General features: G+C 33.2%; 1 protein-coding gene across 1 annotated transcript; it reads left to right on the plus strand.

Moving 5' to 3' along the window:
• The first annotated feature begins 16,809 nt into the window (after positions 1-16,809).
• Positions 16,810-20,972, plus strand: LOC149532041 (putative fatty acyl-CoA reductase 4). The gene is made up of 10 exons (XM_089810925.1): positions 16,810-16,979; positions 17,096-17,199; positions 17,784-17,986; positions 18,113-18,213; positions 18,627-18,828; positions 18,926-19,087; positions 19,211-19,292; positions 19,410-19,679; positions 19,791-19,918; positions 20,626-20,972. The coding sequence occupies exons 1-10, from the start codon at positions 16,904-16,906 to the stop codon at positions 20,774-20,776; spliced, it is 1,479 nt and encodes a 492-aa protein (XP_089667051.1). The 5' UTR covers positions 16,810-16,903; the 3' UTR covers positions 20,777-20,972.
• The last annotated feature ends 571 nt before the right edge of the window (positions 20,973-21,543 follow it).

Raw genomic sequence — 21,543 nt, forward strand, 5'->3', positions numbered from 1 at the left:
TAACTCCTATGTTGTAGACACCATGTGCATAAAAGAGGTGCGAACACTTGTGTTGTCAACATGGCAACTCACAAGAGTACACATACTCCTAGGTGACTAATAAATAAATATTAAAATAATGCATTAACCTAAGTAAACTTAAGTGTAAATAGTGAATACTTTTTTACACCAACACCCCCCCTTAAGTGCAACTTAGGGGAATGCACTTAAATTCACAAGAAATAGGATGAAATTCATAATGGATCCTGACTACTAGGCCATGTTAGGTACTCATATACATAATGAAAATGCAATCTCTCATAAAGTGGAGAAAGAGGGAAAACCTCATGGAAAAAACCCTCCCCCAAAAAGAGAGATGAAAAGGGATGCATGGATGGATGGAGTAATCAAGACGCCCCCACTACAACATACATCAAGTATATAAAAAAGAGAAATGGGAGAAGGACAAAACCCCTAAGGAGGAAAAACCCCCACATAAAGGAGAAAAAGGAGACAAGGTAGTCCCCCCCCCCCCCCCCCCCCCCCTTAAAAGTAAGGTGTCGACTAGCGAGAAATGCTCCAATGTCAAAGCTGATCCATGACCATTGAATGATGTTCCTCCCCTTTGGAAGAAACAATGGAAGTGGTATTGGTGAGACACTTCCCCTATGTGTGGAAGGAATCTCGATGATGAAAGGTGTCTCTGAAACTTGTTCAAGTGTCACTATATGAATACTGATGATGGCTCCTTCCAAAACTACTAAGAAGAAGTGCAGATCTAGAAACGATTGTTGTAGAACCTATTTCAAAGAACCAACAAACTCCTCAAGTGATAGAGAGACCTCCGACAACTGCTATACATAAGGATCCACAATCATGCCAACCTGTAAAGATTGATCATGTAGAGAATGGACATGAGGATCAGATTGGGCCCTCGCAACAATTGTTGAAGTATTTTCCTTAGCAAAGAGAAGTGATAGATCATCAAAGAGTCCTCCAAATCTATTGTGTGTGACTCCACAAACAAACCTAAAATGTCAATCAAGAAGTCATCACCTAGAAGACAAAGTGTATCCTATTGTGTTGAAGTACATGAATTGGTCACTGTGGCAATAAATGAAGAATTTGCCTCAAATAGAAGACAAAAGTCATTGAGGATGTCTCCCACATCTTCAATGTGAGACTCCATGAACAGGCTTGCAAGGGCAGCTAGGAAGTCATCTCATGAAGGTAAAGTATGAAGACATAAATGGTCCTATTGTACTGAATTCAAAGCATTTGTGGCTGAAATAGGATCAGTATGAGCAACAAGAGCATCTAGAGGTGTGATCTTATCTGGAGTTCAAGAAACCATAACTAGAGTGATTGGATGTAGAATGTCCTCTAGAAATGAAGGAACACATGGATCTCCATATGCTTCCCAAAGAGCCATCCAAGGATCATGAGAAAAACTTGTCATTCTTGCCATTCTAAGAGGAGAAAAATATTTCTTTCCCAAACTATGATACAACAAGCGATGAAGTTGCAAAAGATATGTCCAATTAAAATGTGGTGGCAATGAATAGAGATAAGGAAGCAATTCTTGATGGTCTCTTAGATGATCAAGTATCAAAGCATTTCATTCATGATAGTTCCTTGTTGACAACTATGGTCTAATGCCAGACTAAAAAATCTAACAAGACTCCATGAGATCAATCAATGAACCCCCAAAATGTAAAAGAAATCAAAGAACACCCCCCCAATGTATGATTTAGGCACTTGGCAACCGCCTGCCAATTTAGGGCATATTTCTAAAAGAAATATTTCTATCCACAAAACCTATAATATGATTATAGATCTAGAAATTAGACAAAAATAATGGACTTTCAAAAAAAAGAAACCTAATTTGGAGTCAAGATGAGCCCATACTATGCATTTTAAGTGGCAAAAATTGGGATTTGCAAGTTTCAGAAAAATTTAGGAACAGAGATCTCAAACCACCTGCACCAATGTGTAGATCACAAAATTCTACCCCAAAACAAAAATAATTGCTCACAAAAAGGAGTCAGTATGAGGGAGATATAGTTATTTGAAAATTGCTATTGTTGTTATTTTTTCTGAATCACTGTTGTTGTGCCTCCAAAAATCAAATAGCTCTAGATTTTGCCTCAGATGTCCGATTTGGATGAAACAAAATCCAATTTTGGAGTTTTTTGACCTTCTAAATGTGATGCAAATATTTGATTTGCACCAGCAAGAACCAATCTTCACCTACAAAAAATCTCTCCTATGGCCCGATGGCTAAAAACTTTCTAGAAAATAATGCAAATCCAAAAAAAATAGCAGAGATGCAAATGAAAAAATGTAGATCTAAAAATTAAATGAACAGATCTAAAATGATCATACCAATTCTACAAATTGGTCCTTTGAATGTTGGTTTGCAAAAAATTTTTTACCTCACAATCAACTTTGGCCTAGAGTAGGCAACTTTATAGCTGATTTGTACCGAATCAATGTTTTGGACGCAATGGCAAGGTCAAATCTAGCTCTAGATGCTCCCAATGACTGCAATACTTCAAATTTGGGCTGAGGTGCTAAAGCAAGAAGATGATCTCAAACGGCTATGTGAAGAGAGATTCTCCAAGAGCTTTGATACCATGTAAGAATTTGGTATAGCTCTCATACCATGTAAGAATTTTCCTTGGGAAAAATTCACCCAAGATTGAAGAACTTGAACGCAAGCATAACTATAGACCAAAAAGGAGTATGTTCAATATATCAGAGTATGTCCTAATACATTGCTCGGTATTGTATGTGATGATTGTACACACTAGGAGTGCCTATATATAAAGGCCTCTCAAGAAGCACCTAAAATGTCTCTAGAAAGAGCCAATACGATAATCATGAAAACTAAGCACATGTCTTATCCATCATTCTGGATGATAAGATAAGGATGATGAGGTCTATCTCAAGTGGAGATGTTGTAGACACGATGTGCTTAATTAGTGTGCTAACTCTTGTGTTTTCAACATGACAACTCACAAGAGTACACATACTCCTAGGTGACTAATAAGTAAATATTAAAATAATGCATTAACCTAAGTAAACTTAAATAATTGTAAATAGTGAATAATTATTTACATCAACAATGTGGTTTTTTTTTGGGGCTAGGACATCTCCTTTAAGGATTCTCCTACCTTGCACTACATCAAGTGGCATAAAAATTGGTTGTTCTTTTGGATTTGTGGATTTGGGTTTGCAAAAATCTTGGAAGATGCCTCCAAGAATATTAGACCCTGTGGAGATTATAGATTTCTATTATGTTGTGGAGACTAAGATTTCAAAGAAGGTTAAGGCAAATTTCAGATTTGAGATTGAGTTGATGAAGAATGAAATGATCACTGATATCATGAGAGATATTGATGTTGTACCAAGGAATGTGGGTATAGAAGATGATTATGAGAAAGTTAGTAAAGACTTTGAGGCTACTAGATCTAGTGGTGAAGACAAAGTTGATCAAATGGAGAGATATATGGAAGACAAAGCTAATCAATTGGATAAATTTGACGCTTAGTTGAAGTTGAAGCACAAGATGGATGTTTCTAATTTCTTAGGCACTTTGAATCCTAAAGACATAATTGATTGGATTGGTGAATTGAAAGACTACTTTGAGTTAGAGGATATTAGAGATCCACTTAGAGTAAGGTTGTGTAATGTCCCCTTTCTAGCATTCATAGCATGATGTTGTTGTTAGCCTATTTCCCCACAGTCCCGTAGGCTAACTAGGACATTAAAGGGGCTTAGAGGCCATTTGACCTAGACAATTTCAGTTGCAGGTCTTTCTGAGGGGTTTTGAGGCAACTTTGGGCATACTTACTATTTATAGTAAGTCATCTTGGACATGGCCAGACATTCAGTCATAGTGGTATGTCGATAGTAATTGTTTAAAATCGACAAGAAAACTTATTTATCATTGATAAGATTTGTTATGCATTGATAAAGCCATTTTATAAAGTTAAATTTAAATATTTAACTTTATTAATGCATAGACTATAGTTTGTGGGAAATATTTAAATTAAAAGAGTTCCCTTTATTTTTATAACACATTGGAGACATAAGGTACATAAAGGGAGTTATGTTTTATCCCACATTGAGAAAACGAAGGATTGAGCTCTTGTGAGAACACTATAAAAGAAATGGAAGAGCTTTTTTTTTGTATGCTTGGATGAAGATTAATGTTATGTTGCTGGATATCTGATTATCAGGCTTGGAGGATGGAATCCCTCTTTGCTAGCATTCTCTTCGTTGTTGGAAGACACAGTCAAGAGGATCAATGGTGTTTTCACTTCAGGAAATACACTAAGTTTCATTTGGGGCATTCGCATAAAGAAATTTACAAGGGTTTGAGGTGCAGATTTGAAGTTAGTTATTGCTATAGTGCCGCATGAACAGTATGTTGCTACAGTCGGCATGAACAGTATTTTGCTACAGTACGGCGTGAACGATGTTGGTATCAAGTTTACTTGTTTTTTCTAGTTGATTTGAAGTTTGGAAGGCTGTCGACTACATCTGCAAAATACTACGGCAACTAATTCTAGGTTTCTTCTGTCAAATTTTGATACTTTGCATAATAATTGTTGAATACAAGTCTGAATAGTTGTTGCAGCCTTTAAGGCAGCTATAAGTGCACATCTACATTTAAAAATCACCCTTTTATCAGCAGATTGAAAGAGTTTCCAGATTTTTCATATACTATTGAATGTGTGCCAAGTGTTTGTGAAAATGTTATGATGGGTATTATGCATTTTAATGTCACTTCATAGTTGTTCATAAATCTACTCATTGGAAAGCAATTTATTGAGGAAATCAGCTTTATGAGTTTGCATACAAAGTGTTTGACAATATTCCTTAAGTTAAATTTCTACAAGTCAAAGTTTCAAATCAGGGGAGGATATTACAAGTTGACACAAACTAAGTTGAAAGGACATGTTTATTTATGGTGGAAATAATTGCAAAGAGATAGGGAAAAGGAAGGTGAAATGAAGATCGCTAGATGGATATTGATGGTGACAAGACTAAAGGCTAAGTTCATTCCTACTGACTATGAACTGATATAAATTTGAAGGATTATACAGAGGAGTTCTACAAGTTATTATTTGGTTTGGACATAGAGAACTTTCTAAGGAAAAGGTGCCTAGATATATTAATGGCATGAGATTCAATATTTAGGATGAGATTAAAATGTTGAAGATTGATTTAGTTAAGGATTATTATCAGTATGCTCTAACAGAAGAAGATAAATTCAAGAGAAGACATCAAGGTTATTCTTAAGGGAAGGAGATTCAGGCGAAGGATAAATAGGTTGTTGAAAATGAACCAAAACTTATTGAACAAAAGAAGAGAATAGATAGAGGTGCATTTAAGGGTACTTGTTTTAGATGTGGTGAGGAAGGTCATAGTGTTGGAAATATAAGAGGAGTAACTAAGAGGGGAGGGATGAATTAGTTACTACTAAAATAAATCCTAGATCCCTTAGATGTCAGTACAAAATGCAAATAGATAACTGAATACTGTTGAAGCTCAGTAAACACATATAGAATGTTGTAACTCAGTAATAACTGAATGAGCTCGATAAATGCTTAATATATGAATTTTAGATGTTATATGTGATTACTATTAATTTAAACTAGTTGCAAACATATGAAAGAAAATAGCATGAACACTTTTGACACCAAGATTTAACGTGGAAACCCATTTTGGGAAAAACCACCAATAGCAACTAGTTACTGATTTTCACTCTTCTAAAGTGAGCCCTGTTAGGAGCCAACCCTATTAAAGGTTAAAAAACACACTGTTAGGTGTGACATGTTAAAGGATTTAATCACCCTATTAGGAGTGGCTTGGTTAGAGGTCTTGAGAACAATTCAATGGAATTGCCACCTTGTTAGAGGATTTGCAAATAGCTATTAAGCGAACTCTATTAGGAGATTTAGATCATTGCTACAATGGTTAGAGAGTAATAATGAGATGACCTAATTTGATTATAAGTAATTTTCTAATTTTAGATCTCTATTCTGGCTTGTACTTGATCCTTTCTGACCGAATATGGCTTTGCTGCACCACAAGGATATTCTGCTTATCCTTCAAATTTGCTTCCTCTGCTCATCAATAGATCTTCAATCACATCATCATAATTCACACATTCTCTTGCACTTTTTTTTCACACACTTTGAAATCACAACTTGACCTTATACTTATACCTTCCACTTTGTCAAGTTGGCTCAAATACAACTTACAATAATTAATATTCATCACCTTATTCGGTTGGAATCAATAGATAAGTCAATTAAGCTTAATACAACAAAATAAGAAAATCCTTTGTTAGCCAACCCTTCTCAGTAGAAACTAACTCTAAAATTTGATTTCCTTTGTTAACCAATAGAACCTTGGTTAATATTGCAAACTTACAAAAATCCTTTGGCAACTGAGTAAGCTCAGTTAGCACTCCAACTTTCCTTTGTTACCCGAATGAGCTCAATTAACACTTTCTTTCTACAACTTTTCCTTCGATGCCCAAGTGAACTTGGTAGACACTACCTTCTGAACTAGGTAAACATAGGAATGCTCAGTAGACACTGAGAATTATCTTCACTACCCAAGTGAGCTTGACATATGCTAACTAATAATGATTATGACATTTGTGTAACATCAAAGACAATACACAATTAATCAATTGTATCCAACAATCTCCCTTTTTGGCATTGATGGCAACACAACATGTCATAGCACAATAAAATTTTAGATTTTAGATTTGAGAACTCCCTCTGTCAATATGAGTTCTTCCTTTCACTGAATTGTATCTGTAGTGGCTATTACCAAGTTCATTCAGAACATCCTCCCTCTTTTAGCATACTTCTTCTTTAGAAGACTTCTCCCTCTCTAGTTTATAACTTTATTTTGGTTTCAAAAATTTCTCAGAGATATGAGAATAAAATTCTCCCTCTTTGACAACACATGCCAAAGATAATAACTCTGTAAATACCAATGTACCTTAAGTATTGATTCATTTGCAATATGCCCTTGCCAATTCTTGTACCAACTGATTGATCTTCAATAGGTTTTGCTTGATGCATTCACTAAACTTCATATAGTGAATTTCAGATAGGGTAATGACCCCTAGCTTAACTCTTAGATATAAAAATGCATCCTTAGGTAATGGCTTGGTGAATATGTCTACAATTTGTTCCTTTGTATTCACATATTTCAATCTAACTTCTTTATCTTGCACCAACTCTCTTAAGAAGTGATACTTTATAGAAATATGATTTGTTTTGGAATGCATTACTAGATTCTTTGATATGTTGATTGCACTGGTGTTATCACAATATATGACAACTGGATCTTTGATTTCTACCTTCATTCCTTCCAATAGTTGTTTGAACCAAACAATGTTAGAGAAATTTTTTGCTGCTACTACATATTCTGCCTCTATTGTGGATTGAGATGTACAATTTTGCTTCTTGCTTGTACAAGATACTAATCTTTTACCAAGAAAGAATGCTCCACCACTAGTACTTTTTCTATCATAAAGACTCCATGCCCAATCAGCATCAGTAAATACTTTCAAGTCTAGATTGCCTCCAAGTTTGTACCATAAACCATAGTCTTTAGTACCTGTCAAATACCTCATGATTCTTTTGATTGCCATCGTGTGATTTTCCTTGATATTTGTTAAGGATCTTGCCACTATTCCAACTACTAGAGCAATATTAGGCCTTGTGTGAACTACATACTATAATTTTCCAATCATTGATCTATAAGTGGTCTTATCTACTTTTTTGGAATCATCATTTTTGGAAAGCTTATGTCCAGTAGACATAGGTGTTCTGACTAGTTTTGAATCTTCCATTCCAAATTTCTTTAGTATCTCCTTGATATACTTAGATTGAGTGATGTAGATACCATTCTTGTTCTATTGTATTTTCAATCCAACAAAAACATTATTTCACCAAACATGAACATCTCAAATTCTTTACTCATTTCTTCTAATAATGCTTTGCATAAATCATCATTTCCTATAAATAGAGTATCATCAACAAATATTTATGCTAACATAATCTTCTTATCTAGTCCTTCCTTGATATATGGACTACTATTATCATTAGCCCTTTGAAAACCAATATGTACCAAGTAATTATGGAGTCTTTCATACCAAGCTCCGAGAACTTGTTTGAGACCATATAATTCTTTGTATAGTTTACAAACCATGTCTCCTTTGTTAGGATCTACAAAGCCTTCTAGTTGTTCAATGTAGACTTCCTCATCGAGAATTCTATTCAAAAATGTAGATTTAACATCCAATTGATATACTTTAAATCCTCTATGTGATGCATATCCTAGTAAAGTTCTAACACCTTCAAGTCTTGCTATAGAAGAAAAAGTATCACCATAGTCAATACCTCCTTCTTGAGAATAACCTTTGCATACCAATCTTGCTTTGTTTCTTGATACATTTCCATCTTCATTTAGTTTATTTCTAAATACCCATTTTGTACCAATTACATTTTTATCCTTGGGTCTAGGAACAAGAGTCCCAATTTTGTTCTTTTCTATCTATTCTATCTCTTCATTCATTAGTTCAATCCAACTTTCGTTTCCAGAGCATCTTTAACAATTCTAGCTTAAAATTTAGCAAGTAAACATGTACCTTTTAATTTGCTTCTTGTCATTGTTCCATCTAATTTGTCTCTAATGATCTTGCATGACGTCTTCTGACATATCTTGCTAACACAAACTCCTTGTTCTTTGAATGAATTCCACCATCTACTTCTTGAATTCCATTTTCAAACTCAGGTCCTTTTGTATGTGACTCACATATCAGGCTTAGTTTGAATCAACTTGGTAGCTTCTGACTGTGACTCAGGCCCTTGCAGCTTGGGTTGCAGTGCCTGCAACTCAGTAACTATTGGAGTTTCTGGGGACTCGGGACTTGAAGCTTCTTTTCTTTCAGATAGATTTGGCAGAGTATTAGGTTCATAATAAACAAAACTTTTGTAGTCTTTAGGTTCATTACTTCTTTCTTCTTCACTCTTTTCTACAAATTCATCAATTATGACATGTGCACTTTCTATAATTTTGTGAGTAGATAAATTAAAACATATGTATGCTTTACTTCTATAGAAGTATCCTAGAAATATGCCTTCATCACTTTTTACATCAAATTTTCCTTTTCTAGATTCTTTCAATATGTAACATTTGCTACCAAATACTTTCAACTAACTTACATTAGGTTTGTAGTCATACCATAACTGATAAGGTGTCTTATTTGAATCTTTCTTCAATTGAACTCTGTTCAAGGTATGAACTACAATGCTGATAGTTTCCTTCCAGTGTTTGAGAGAAATGTTCTTTTCAATCTTGCACAATCCATGATAAATCTATTTCTTATTTCTACTATACCATTCTGTTGTGGTGTATTAGGGGCTGATACTTATCTTTTGATTCCTCTTTCAATGCAGAAATTGTTGAATTCATGGGAGATGAATTCACCACCTCTATCTAATCTCAAGCATTTCAACCTTTTTCCAATTTCCTTTTCTACTCTTGCCAAATACCACTTGAATTTTTGAAAGGCTTCTGATTTTTCTTTTAGATACATTACTGTCATCATTCTAGAGTAGTCATCAACAAAAAGAATGAAAAAATTTGTATCCACTGTAACTTTCTATTCCAATAGCTCCACATAAGTCTATATGAACTGACTGATAGTCTTTGCTCTTGAAGCTTGTCTTTCCCATCTTACCAATTTGGCAATTCTTGCATAGACCCATGTCAAGTTTCTTCAAACTAGGAATACCTCTTACTCTTCTATGTTTTCTTATCTTAACCAGATTATCAAAGTTCACATGACATAGCCTTTTGTGCCATAACCAACTCTTCTCTACTTGAGCAATAAAACATGAACAATCACTAAGATCAAGACAAAATAGATTACCTTTTGTTTGCTTTCCAGAACCAACTAAATTTTCTTTCCCATCTAGCAGTTTAGCCTATCCATTCATGAATTCTACCTTGAATCCAATGTTATTCAGGTGCACCACACTTAGTAGATTATGCTTTAGTCCTTTGACCCAATAAGCATTATCACACACAAGTTATACATCCTTTTCCTAATTTTATGTTACAAGGTTCATTGTTTCCAAATCTTACACTACCTCCATCATAATATTCCATATGCTCAAATTTTGTTCTATCACTAGTCATATGATGTGAGCAGCCACTGTCAATAATCCATATATCATTTTTGCTGATATGACAGATAAGTGCCATCTTATCTCCTTCATCATTAGATTCATCTTTCACATCAATATATACCATTTCATCTTCACTATTATCAGAATCTTTAGCTATGAAACAAGATTTCTTACCTTTTTCTTTGAAGCTCTTGTAGTTCTTGGAGTCCTTCTTGCCTTTATGCTTATTGCTTTTCTTCTCATCCTTAATTTCCTTGTTTGGACACCTAGCAGCAATATGACCAATTTCTTCACAAGAAAAATATATCAGAGGAACTTTACCTTTGTGCTTTCCTCTTCCTTTGGAATACTTCCTGGCAAGTAGGGCTTCAACAACTTCAAGATCACTATCTGAACTTTCTTTTGATGATCCATCTTCTTCACTTCTTGATTGACTGGATTTTGACTTTTTACCTTTTCCTTTGAGTGAAATCTTAGCCTTAAATGCAAATTCAATATTCTTTGAAGTAGGAACATAGTTATTATAATTTTCTAACTCAAAAGCTATTAATCTTCCAACTAGAGCATCCAAACCTATCTTATTATTTGGATCACATCTCATTTCTTGAATAACAGATACTCTAATTGCATAAATGGGAAGAAGAGTTTTGAGTACTTTACTTACAATAGTTTCCTCCTTGGTGTCTCCTCCAAATGCTTTGATTGCACTTACACTGGCCTTGATCCTTTCCACATATTTTTTAATGTTTTCATCTTCTCTCATTTTCATTTGATCAAATTGTCCTCTAAGGCTTTCTGCTTTGGCTCTTCTTACATTTTCATCTCTTCCATAGATATCTTTCAATTTGTTCCACATTTCAAAAGCAATTTTGCAATCTTTTATCTCATCAAATTTAGCATAACTAAGAGCAGATGCAATATCAATCATCATGATATTATGATTCTTCTTTTCAACAATGTCTTCAACTGATAATGTTCCAATGGGAGTCTTATATTTAGCATCAAGATACTTGCAACCTAAATCACTGATGGTAGCTAGATGTAATCTAATAATTCCTTGCCATGCTGCAAAATTGTCTTTGGTAAGACATTCTGATCTTTAGCTTAGGTCCTTGAAACCTTCTCTGTAAGCACCAAAAGCTCTGATACCAATTTTTGGAAATATAAGAAGAGCAACTGAGAGGAGAGGGATGAATTAGTTACTACTAAAATAAATTCTAGATCCCTTAGATGTCAATACAAAATGCAAACAAATAAGTAAATATTGCTGAAGCTCGGTAAACACATACAAAATGCTATAACTTAGTAATAACTGAATGAGCTCAATAAATGCTTAATATATGAACTTTAGATGTTATCTATGATTACCATTACTTTAAATAAGTTGCAAACACATAAAATAAAATAGCATGAACTCTTTTGACACCAAGATTTAACGTGAAAATCCATTTTGAGAAAAACCACCAATAGCAACTAGTTACTGATTTTCACTCTTCTGAAGTGAGCCCTGTTAGGAGCTAACCCTATTAAAGGTTACAAAACACATTGTTAGGTGTGATCTTGTTAAAGGATTTAATCACCCTGTTAGGAGCGGCTTGGTTAGAGGTCTTGAGAAAAATTCAATGGAATTTCCACCTTGTTAGAGGATTTGCAAATAGTTGTTAAGCCAACTCTATTAGGAGATTTAGATCACTGCTACAATGGTTAAAGAGTAACAATTTGTGATGACCTGATTTGATTGTAACTAATTTTTCAATTTTAGATCTCTATTCTAGCTTGTACTTGATCCTTTCTAATCGAATATGGCTTTGCTGCACTACAAGGATATTCTACTTATCCTTCAGATTCACTTCCTCTGCTCATCAATAGATCTTCAATCACATCATCATAATTTGCACATTCTCTTACACTTTTTTCATACACTTTGAAATCACAACTTGACCTTATACTTGTACCTTCCACTTTGTCAATTTGACTCAAATACAACTTACAATAACCAATATTCATCACCTTAGTTGGCTGGAATCAACAGATAAGTTAATTAAGCTTAATACAACAAAATAAGAAAATCCTTCATTAGCTGACCCTACTCAGTAGAAACTAACTCTGAAATGATTTCCTTTACTAACCAACAGAAGCTTGGTTAATATTCCAAACTTATGAAAATCCTTAGGCAACCAAGTGAGCTCGGTTAGCACTCCAACTTTCCTTTGTTACCTGAGTGAGCTCAGTTAACACTTGCTTTCTACAACTTTTCCTTCGATGCCCAAGGGAACTTGGTAAACACTACCTTCTGAACTAAGAAAACACAAGAACACTCGGTAGACACTGAGAACTATCTTCACTACCTAAGTGAGTTCAACATATACTAACTTATGATGATTATGACATTTGTGTAACATCAAAGATAACACACAACTAATCAATTGTATCCGTCACATAGATCTTTTGAATTCTCCAAGAAGGATAGAGATAAAAGAGTTGTTGCGAAAAATAAGAATCTCAACTCGATGAATGGAACTTAAGTATGAGGAGTAGAACTTCTTGGTTTGGAGAGTGTTGCAAAGTAAGAAGATGTTGGAATCTTTGTAGAGAAGGAATTTTTTCAAGACTTGTTGTAAGTTTGGAGGTAAATGCTAGAATGTGATTGTGTATGGTGGTAGTGTGGATAACATAGTTTCTAAGTTGCTAAGGAGATAGTTCAAGAACTTGGTTTGAAGAGGGTGAGATGTCCTTGTCCTTATAGGATCAATTAGTTGCAAGAAAAACATGCTTTGGAATTGAAGCTGCAATATCTTGTTAATTTTTAGATTCGACAGTATGTTGATCAAGTGTTGTGTGATATTGGACTTGAGTAGTCATCACATATTACTTTCTAGACCTTGGTAGTATGATTGTAAGGCAATGCATGATTGTATCAAGAATGTGTTTATTATCGAGAAGGGCGATTGGAAGTTTTCAATAATTCCTTTGTAAAATGAAGAACTTGGTAGGGAGAACCTAAGATTTGGTAGGTGAATTGAGTTGAGGGGTTCTCAAGAGATTAGAGATCAGCATGGGAAACATACCTATGGTACACCGAAGACATATATGAGGATAGAAACTATAGCAAAAGATTTTCTCAAATGGAATAAAGGCAAGAGTATACAAGTTAATAACTTGGAGGACATGTATGTGAAGAACCAATTTGAGGTTTATGGGTTGAGCCCTATGATGCCTGATGCATGAACATCTTAGGGTAGTTAGCAATCATGTATGCAAGAGAATCGAGCTTAGATTTGTGGACTTATGGTTTGCACAATTGGGGATGTTTTTGAGGAATATTGGGGAACCTTGTCCTAAGTGCACATAACTATTGGAGTCATAATGTTGGAGTTAGAGCCATTTTAGTGGTTCCTAAAGCATGTTCCTAATCTCTCAGACATACTTTGGAGATTATTTTTGCAAACTTTGATCTGTGGGAATTGGCTCATGCTCTCTTAGATTTGGATAGTTAGATAACACATAGACCTATGCCTAAGGGCGCATACTTTCATGTTGTCATTTGAGTTAGTTATGCTTTGTAAACTTGGGGCTTGTCCTAAGTATTTATTTAATTTAGTCTGTTAGGTCAACTTGTGGTTTGAGGGTGTATTTTATGTGAGTGTTTATTTAATGTACTTGTTAGGCTAACTTATGGATTGGTTCAGTATAAGTAGAGAGTCTTGTGATGTCTAGAGTCATTTAGTTCAACATGGAGTAGGTGAGAGGAGTGAAGTTTACCAGAGCTAGTAGGTAAGTGTGGGCTTGGAAAACAAGAAGGTTGCTTAGTGGCTTGCAAGCACAAGTCTATATTTTTCTTGGGGTTTTCTACTAGTTTATGGATCTAGGCTAGCTAAAGGTTGAATCTTACGAGATCTTTCAAAATTGCTATTGTAATTGCTTTCTTTTGTTCATAACACAAAAGGCTTTACAAACGAGCATGTTGGATGTAAATATTATGATTCTATTATGAGAATTGGCATTGTTTTGGATCAAAATCTTAGTGTTATTAATATTCTTCTACTATGTAGTTATTTTTTGGGGGCTAGAACATCTTCTTTGGGGATTCTCCAACCTTGCACAACATCATAATCTTAAGCTAAAACTTGATTCACTCCTCAACAAAAAAATGAATCCTCAAAATGAAAGTCAATTAAACCCTCATAATGAAAATTAAACTAAAACATAAACCTAAATAAACCCTAATCCACACCAAATCAAATTTAAATGTAATTCAACAATAGTCCAAATTGTACCTAAACCATAAACCTAATTAAGTCGTATATAAGAAAAGTTTAACTCTAACCCTGATATTAAACAAAAATTAACCACATTTATTCTAACAATAATTATAGATGAAACTTAGAAACCTTAACATTAATACTTAAATATTATCCACCAAATTATACACTAACACTAAATGGTAGAACAAGTTGAAGCCTTACTTAAAAGAAAAATGTGCACTAACACTAAACTAAATTTAACCCATACCATTAACCTAAATCAATTTTAAAATCAAATTCCAATCTACCTCTGCCAATAATTTAAGTTGGGTAGGGAAGCTTTAGTACCCTATAATGGTAACAATAGCCTAACTAGAGTTTGAGTCTTATGGGCACAAAAGCACAACCTCCAATTCACCACCTCACAATATGTAAAGCTATCTTCAAAAATAATTTCATAGTTAACAAGTGCCACATAGTGGCTTGTATTTACGGTAAGTTGCAATAGTTTAATTAAGTACACTACTAAAGATTAAATTTCAATACTTATAAGAGAATAAATTGTAGTGATAATATTTAATATAATTTAATTTAATAGACATTTTCTCTATATGTTCCAAGTATCTAGGTTTGTAAAAAAGAAATCTTAAAGGTAAAAATAGTTTTTATGATTTCAAAAAGTATAAATCTAATATAAAAATATTAGAAAAATCAGAATTTACAATTAAAAATAAAAATACTAACATATATTATAACTTTTTTTAATCATCTTATATTTTTTTTAAGTACATTATTTAAATATAAAAAAAAAAAAAAAATTTAATAGAAAAAAATTTATTGTTAAAAGTATTACTTTATGAGACATTTTTTCTATATGTTTTTTTACACTTGTCATATTCTTGTATAAAGCTCATAATCTACCATATTAATATTATAAAAATCAAAACTCACAATTACAAATAAAAATACTAACATCTAATATTTTTTTGTCTTCTTATTGGTGTGCCCTATATTATTAATATATGATAAGTAGAAAGGAAAGACTTTAATTTAAAAATTGACAAAAATGCATATGATTTAAAAATTAAAGCCACCATAACTTTAGACTTACTATATATAGACTAGATAAAGATCTCCAAGATATTAATGGTGAATCACATAATCTGAAACATGGAACATGGATGAGAAAACACAGAAATGACAACATAAAACTTTATAAATTATATAAAAACCTAATATCCTTTATTAACTTATATATTTGCAACTACGGTGACATGCATTCAGCCCAGCTTCAACAACAAACTGGAGATTGTGTTTGACTAGCACATATCCTTTTAATTGTTATTGTTTTATAAATGCTATAGAATCAAACTCAGCTCGAAGGCTTACAGCACATCTTATTACACCAATATAGAAAACCTTTTGACCTATGCAACCTGATTTTCCAGTCTTTTTAGGTGGAATATTAGGTGACCATTTTAACTGCAAAAGTTCTGGCCATAAACCTGGCAGCACCTGTATTAAACCTATATAAAAATTTAGAATCATTGAATTGAAAAATGGCCAGTCATTGGTTAACAAACTGGTAAAATAAATTAGAAAAGGCCCATTTAGAAGCCATTATAGTTCCTGCTGATACAGACCTTTTGAGACTAATTAGCTGTCCAAAACCCTATCGATGACACCTCTAATCTCAATAATTATTTTTTTAATTTAGTTGTTGCCTTTTGTGGAGTGTTAACAATGACACCCTTCATCTCAAAACCTGAATAGATTAAAAACAAATATATTAATAATAAATTTTATTTTAATTGTCTTTGGCACCTACCTTCTTCAAAAGATATTTAGGCCCATTGTTAAAAAAATTATCTTAGAAGGCTCTGTTAAAGACTTTTTCTTCAGCATACATGTCTGTCGCACCTTCATTTCTTTGCAATGAATATAAGCAATTCAGGAATCAAGCTTTCGTACAGCATCATGGTTGATTTATTGAAAAGAGTGGTTGTTTGAATAACCAATTGTATATAAACCAAGTTAAAATGCAAACTATGTTGTTCATCACGTCTCAAGTTGGCGTGAGAATGTTTGAGTAAACAAACAATGTGAAACAGTCAAAATAAAAAAAACAAAGAAATATTATTGAATGTTAGGATTTGTTTATCATCTGATTTGTGGTATTTTTGGAAATAGAAGTCGAATTGGTGCCTGTCAAAATTCTTTTATGTTAATTTCGTTTCTTGTTAACCAAATATTTTTGTTTCGTGCACTCCAGGTTCCTGCTTCTTTTGGAAGAGTCGTTTAAACAGGAGCAACTATATAGAATTAAATATAGAATCTTTGACTTCTTGCGACACCCATAAATATAGGTGTTATCACTGTGCTCTTCAATAAGATTGCAGAGATCTAAGCTTTACTTTGTTGGACATCAGCTACTGCAACAACAACAAAATGGCATCAAACATTGTGGAATTTCTGAAGCATAAAAATATTCTGATTACCGGATCCACAGGTTTTCTTGCAAAGGGTATTCTCTTATTTCTTGCTAATTTACTTGTTAAGTAGATTGGCCTTGAGTTTTGTATTATCTTCTCCATTGCATGCAAACTGAATTGGTTTTTTTGATGGGTTTCTTTCTTAAAGTGTTTATAGAGAAGATATTACGAGTACAACCATCTGTGGGTACTTTGTTCCTGCTTATCAGGGCTCCAGATGTTTCATCAGCCAAAGAAAGACTTCACAGAGAGGTGAGGAAACTAGTCCATTTTGTTATTGCTAGTTTTTCACAATACTATTGATTATAGATGTGAAGGAGCTTGACAGCTCTAATGTAATAGGAGATGAGATGTTTAAAACGGTTAGTCCAACTATATAGGATGCCATTTTTAATTTAATGAAGGATTATTCACCTCTAAAGCAAACCAAGAGTTGAACCCAACCACTTGAACTACCTCAGAACAGTTGAATCCACGACTTGAACTACATAACAACAGTTAGAAACTGAATCAACTAACCCAAAGATCACTAAGCTCAAAATAGTTGCTTTAATTAGAAAAGACAGAATTTCTTATCAGTAGTGGATAAAATAAATAGGGTTATCCAACAAACCCTTATTCATGAACCTACTACTTATCTAAAACTGTAGGGATCGATGAGACCGAAGTATCATAAAGTCAAAGAGGGAATTAATTGCTAAGGTTAATATACACATAAATGGTAGGGGATCTCTAAAACGGATATATGTTTCCCTAATTTTTGAGTATATACCATTGCTATAAAGGGGTTGTTCACAAAAGAAGTAACTCTATTCAAAGCGTGGGGTAACTTGCAGATTATTGACAAGGAGTTGTTCAGAGTGTTAAGGGAGCAGCATGGGCAGGAGTACAATGGGTTTATGTTGAAGAAGCTTGTCCCTGTTGTTGGTGACACCTCTCTCCATAACTTGGGAATAAGCGAGGGGTCTGTAAGAGAACATCTCTGGGAAAAACTCGATGTTATTGTAAATACAGCTGCCACCACCAATTTTGATGAGAGGTATGAATCTCACATTTAATTCTTTTCTTCTCACTCTTTTAATTTTAATGATCATCTGATCGTATATAACTAATAATAGTAAGTTGGAGGGAGTATCTCTTTTAATCATGTTTAGTTGTGACACAGATATGACATTGCTCTGGCTGTGAACACCATGGGTGTAAACAACTTTCTGGAATTTGGCAAAAGGTGCAGAAAACTTCAACTTCTCCTCCATGTTTCCACAGGTAAGGGAAAAAAGTAAGATTCTCTTACGTTACAAAAATTTTATTTTTATTTTTAGTTTAATGATCTCTTAAGAGTATTAGATTTAATATTGAGTTTTAGAATCTATTGTATGTAAGTTTTTTTTTGTATCCAATCACAATTTTATTTTTATTTTTAGTTTAATGATCTCTTAAGGGTATTAGATTTAATATTGAGTTTTAGAATCTATTGTATGTAAGTTTTTTTTTATTTTTATCCAATCACACTCTCATCTATTGTCAAGATGTTAAAGTGTTCAATTAATCCTTTTCTTCTAATTGAACACTCTATCATATGACTATAGATCACTGAATATAATTTCAAATGTTGATTCAAAAATCTCACACTATTGAATCCACTATATATTGAATGATCTCTTTCGCATGCAATTAAGCTTTCGTCTCGGGGGAAAAGAGTGGAGTCATACCAGAAAAACCTCTGCAAATGGGAGAAACTCTAGTAGATGACACCCACCTAACACTGGACATACAAACTGAGTTGAACATAGCAAAGAAGTGTCTGGATGGGATAGAAAATAGCTTCACTCTAACCCAGAAACAATCAACCAAGCAGATGAAGCAGCTTGGCCTTGAAAGGTATTTTTAATGTATATAAATATATAAAATATGTGTAGTAGATGAGGTTTGAGGGGAGGAGAGGCATTAATAAGAAAAAGTGTATATTTGACACTAGAGCAAGGAAGTATGGGTGGCCAAACACGTACACGTTCACAAAAGCGATGGGAGAGATGATTTTGGGAGAGCGGAGAGGAGATATTCCGGTTGTTGTCATTCGTCCAAGCATCATCGAGAGCACCTTTGCTGACCCTTTTCCCGGTTGGATGGAGGGCAGCAGGTATGTATATCTATTTCCTTTTCAAGAAACAATGAATGTTTGTGTAGATGTTTTATTCTTCTCAATGATTCATTTGATTTCGCACATGCTATTAAATGTTAAACAGATAATTGTATGTTTCAGGACAATTGACACCATCATAATAGGATATGCAAAAGGGAGGCTCACATCTTTCTTGGCTAATCCCAACCTCATACTAGATGTGGTACGCTACGATACACAAAGCTTCTGATTCAGATTATGTTATGAACATAATTTCCTTCAAGGACATGAAAGAGAAGTGAAAAATTGAAACAAAAAGCTTGCTTGATGTCATGTGTAGATTCCAGCTGACTTCGTGGCGAATGCAATGATAGCAGCGATGGCGAAACATGCTTTGTATTCCAACTCTCTGTCAATTTACAACGTCTCTTCATCCACTGCAAATCCGCTGAGCTACTCAGTGCTGGTAGACGTGGGATATCAATACTTTTTGAAGAATCCTTGCGTGGGAAAAGACGGCAAATTGATAAAAGTGCACAAGATTCATCTGTTGGAGAGCATGGAAAGCTTTGTGCGCTACATGAGACTGCGTTATGAGATACCACTTCAGGCATGTTACATCACTATTTATTCTCACTTCTTTGCTACTACTTTTCATGAATGAATTATTATTTATTATTGTTTGGGAGCTAACTTAATGGAGTGGGTCATAAGGAAACAGATAATGGGTTTTGCCAATGACTTGCTCTGTCAAGCCTTCGCAGATCGCTACAATCAGCAGCTCAGAAAGTTCAACTTCGTCATGTATTTGGCCGACCTCTACAAGCCATATGCTTTCTTCCAAGGAAGGTAAAAAGGAAAACATATTTTTCTATATATTGATTTAAATATTGTCATATGGCAGAAGCACTCGAATGAATAGAAGTGAGAGTCTTTAATACGATGGAATAAGATTGGCTTTAGTTAATGTATATATCTTAAGTTTTAATTTGTATAGGTTCTTTAATAAGATCATACGGACAGGCATTTTATTGAAAATGTCTCTTAAACAAATAAAAGTTCGGAGATGATAATATTCTTTTAAAAAATGTTTAGAGAGAATTCTTTAATATGGTGAGATGGTATTTGGTTAAATAACATGTTTTAAGTTTTGATTCGTTTAGATAAGTCATTTATATTATAGTAAGTTAATTGAAAACATGTAATTTCATATGAATCACTTAAACAAATGGAAGCTTATAGTGTGTTATTTAAACTTGGTTGTGAGACTGGAACAAAATGCTACCTTAGAAATTGGAAGAATACACCATTTTTTCATATCAACAATTAGTTTTGTTGAACCACTTTTTCATGTTAAAAATTTGTTTGGTTGAAATTTTCAATTCAATATTTTATCAATTTTTATATCAAATGAATGGTCCAGACATGTATTGCAATGTATTTTTAATAAAGCGTAATCAATGCTATAAATTAGATTTGTTATATTGAGAAGTATTTTGTGCATTTTTTGTAAAATTTTGATAAGATTACTAATATTTTAAATCTATTTGAAACAGGTTTGATAACTTCAATACAGAACACATGCTCATAGGACTGAGTGACTTTGATCATGAAAATTTTAACTTTGACGTGAAAAAGATTTCATGGTCTTATTACTTGAATAAGATTCATATTCCCGGAGTGATGAAGTATGTGGCCGAGGATTGAATTTTTCCAATGCCTTCCTATTCATTATTCATTATTCATGGAAGAAACATATGTTTAAAGTTTGTGTACTCTTAGACCTTAATATCTATCTCTTCAAATTTTTGAGAGAAATTAAGGTTTTTCAAGAGGTGGCCTTGTCTTCAAATAATGTAAGAAAATTAATTTATGAAGTGGATTGAAATAAGTTTTATTCTAAGTAATTTTTAATATTTTATATCATCTTAATATATATTTAGATTGAAATAGTATTCATGAGATAGATATATTATTAATAATAATTGTACTCTTAATCTTAGATTAAAATGTAATATTTTTAATTTAGTAATTCAAACTTGATAATGACCATTTTTATATAATAATTTTCAATTTTTTTTTCTACTCGGTTATTATTTTTAAAAATAATAATTAATAATAACTAAATATTATAAAATGAAACAAAAATTTAGCAAGTCATTAAACTTTTATGAAATTCAAGGTCCTATAATTTTTTAATAGAATCAAGGCCCTTTTCATATTATATTATATATTTACTAAAAGATAAAAAGGTACATGTAGTTTTATATATTTAAATTGTATAACCACTGCACATCATCAAATTTAATAAACCATGATCATAAGAGTTATATGTGTCGTGCTTCTATAGATAATGTATGGTATGAGAATATAATCTAGTCTATTTTTTAGTACTTTATCCAATGAAATAATCACTATCTTCATCGATTATCATACTACTTGAAAAGTTTCTAATATTACACAATCTTAATTCT

This window comes from Cupressus sempervirens, chromosome 11, assembly GCF_028749045.1.
Source record: "Cupressus sempervirens isolate cs-2001-9-10 chromosome 11, ASM2874904v1, whole genome shotgun sequence".
NCBI lineage: Eukaryota > Viridiplantae > Streptophyta > Pinopsida > Cupressales > Cupressaceae > Cupressus > Cupressus sempervirens.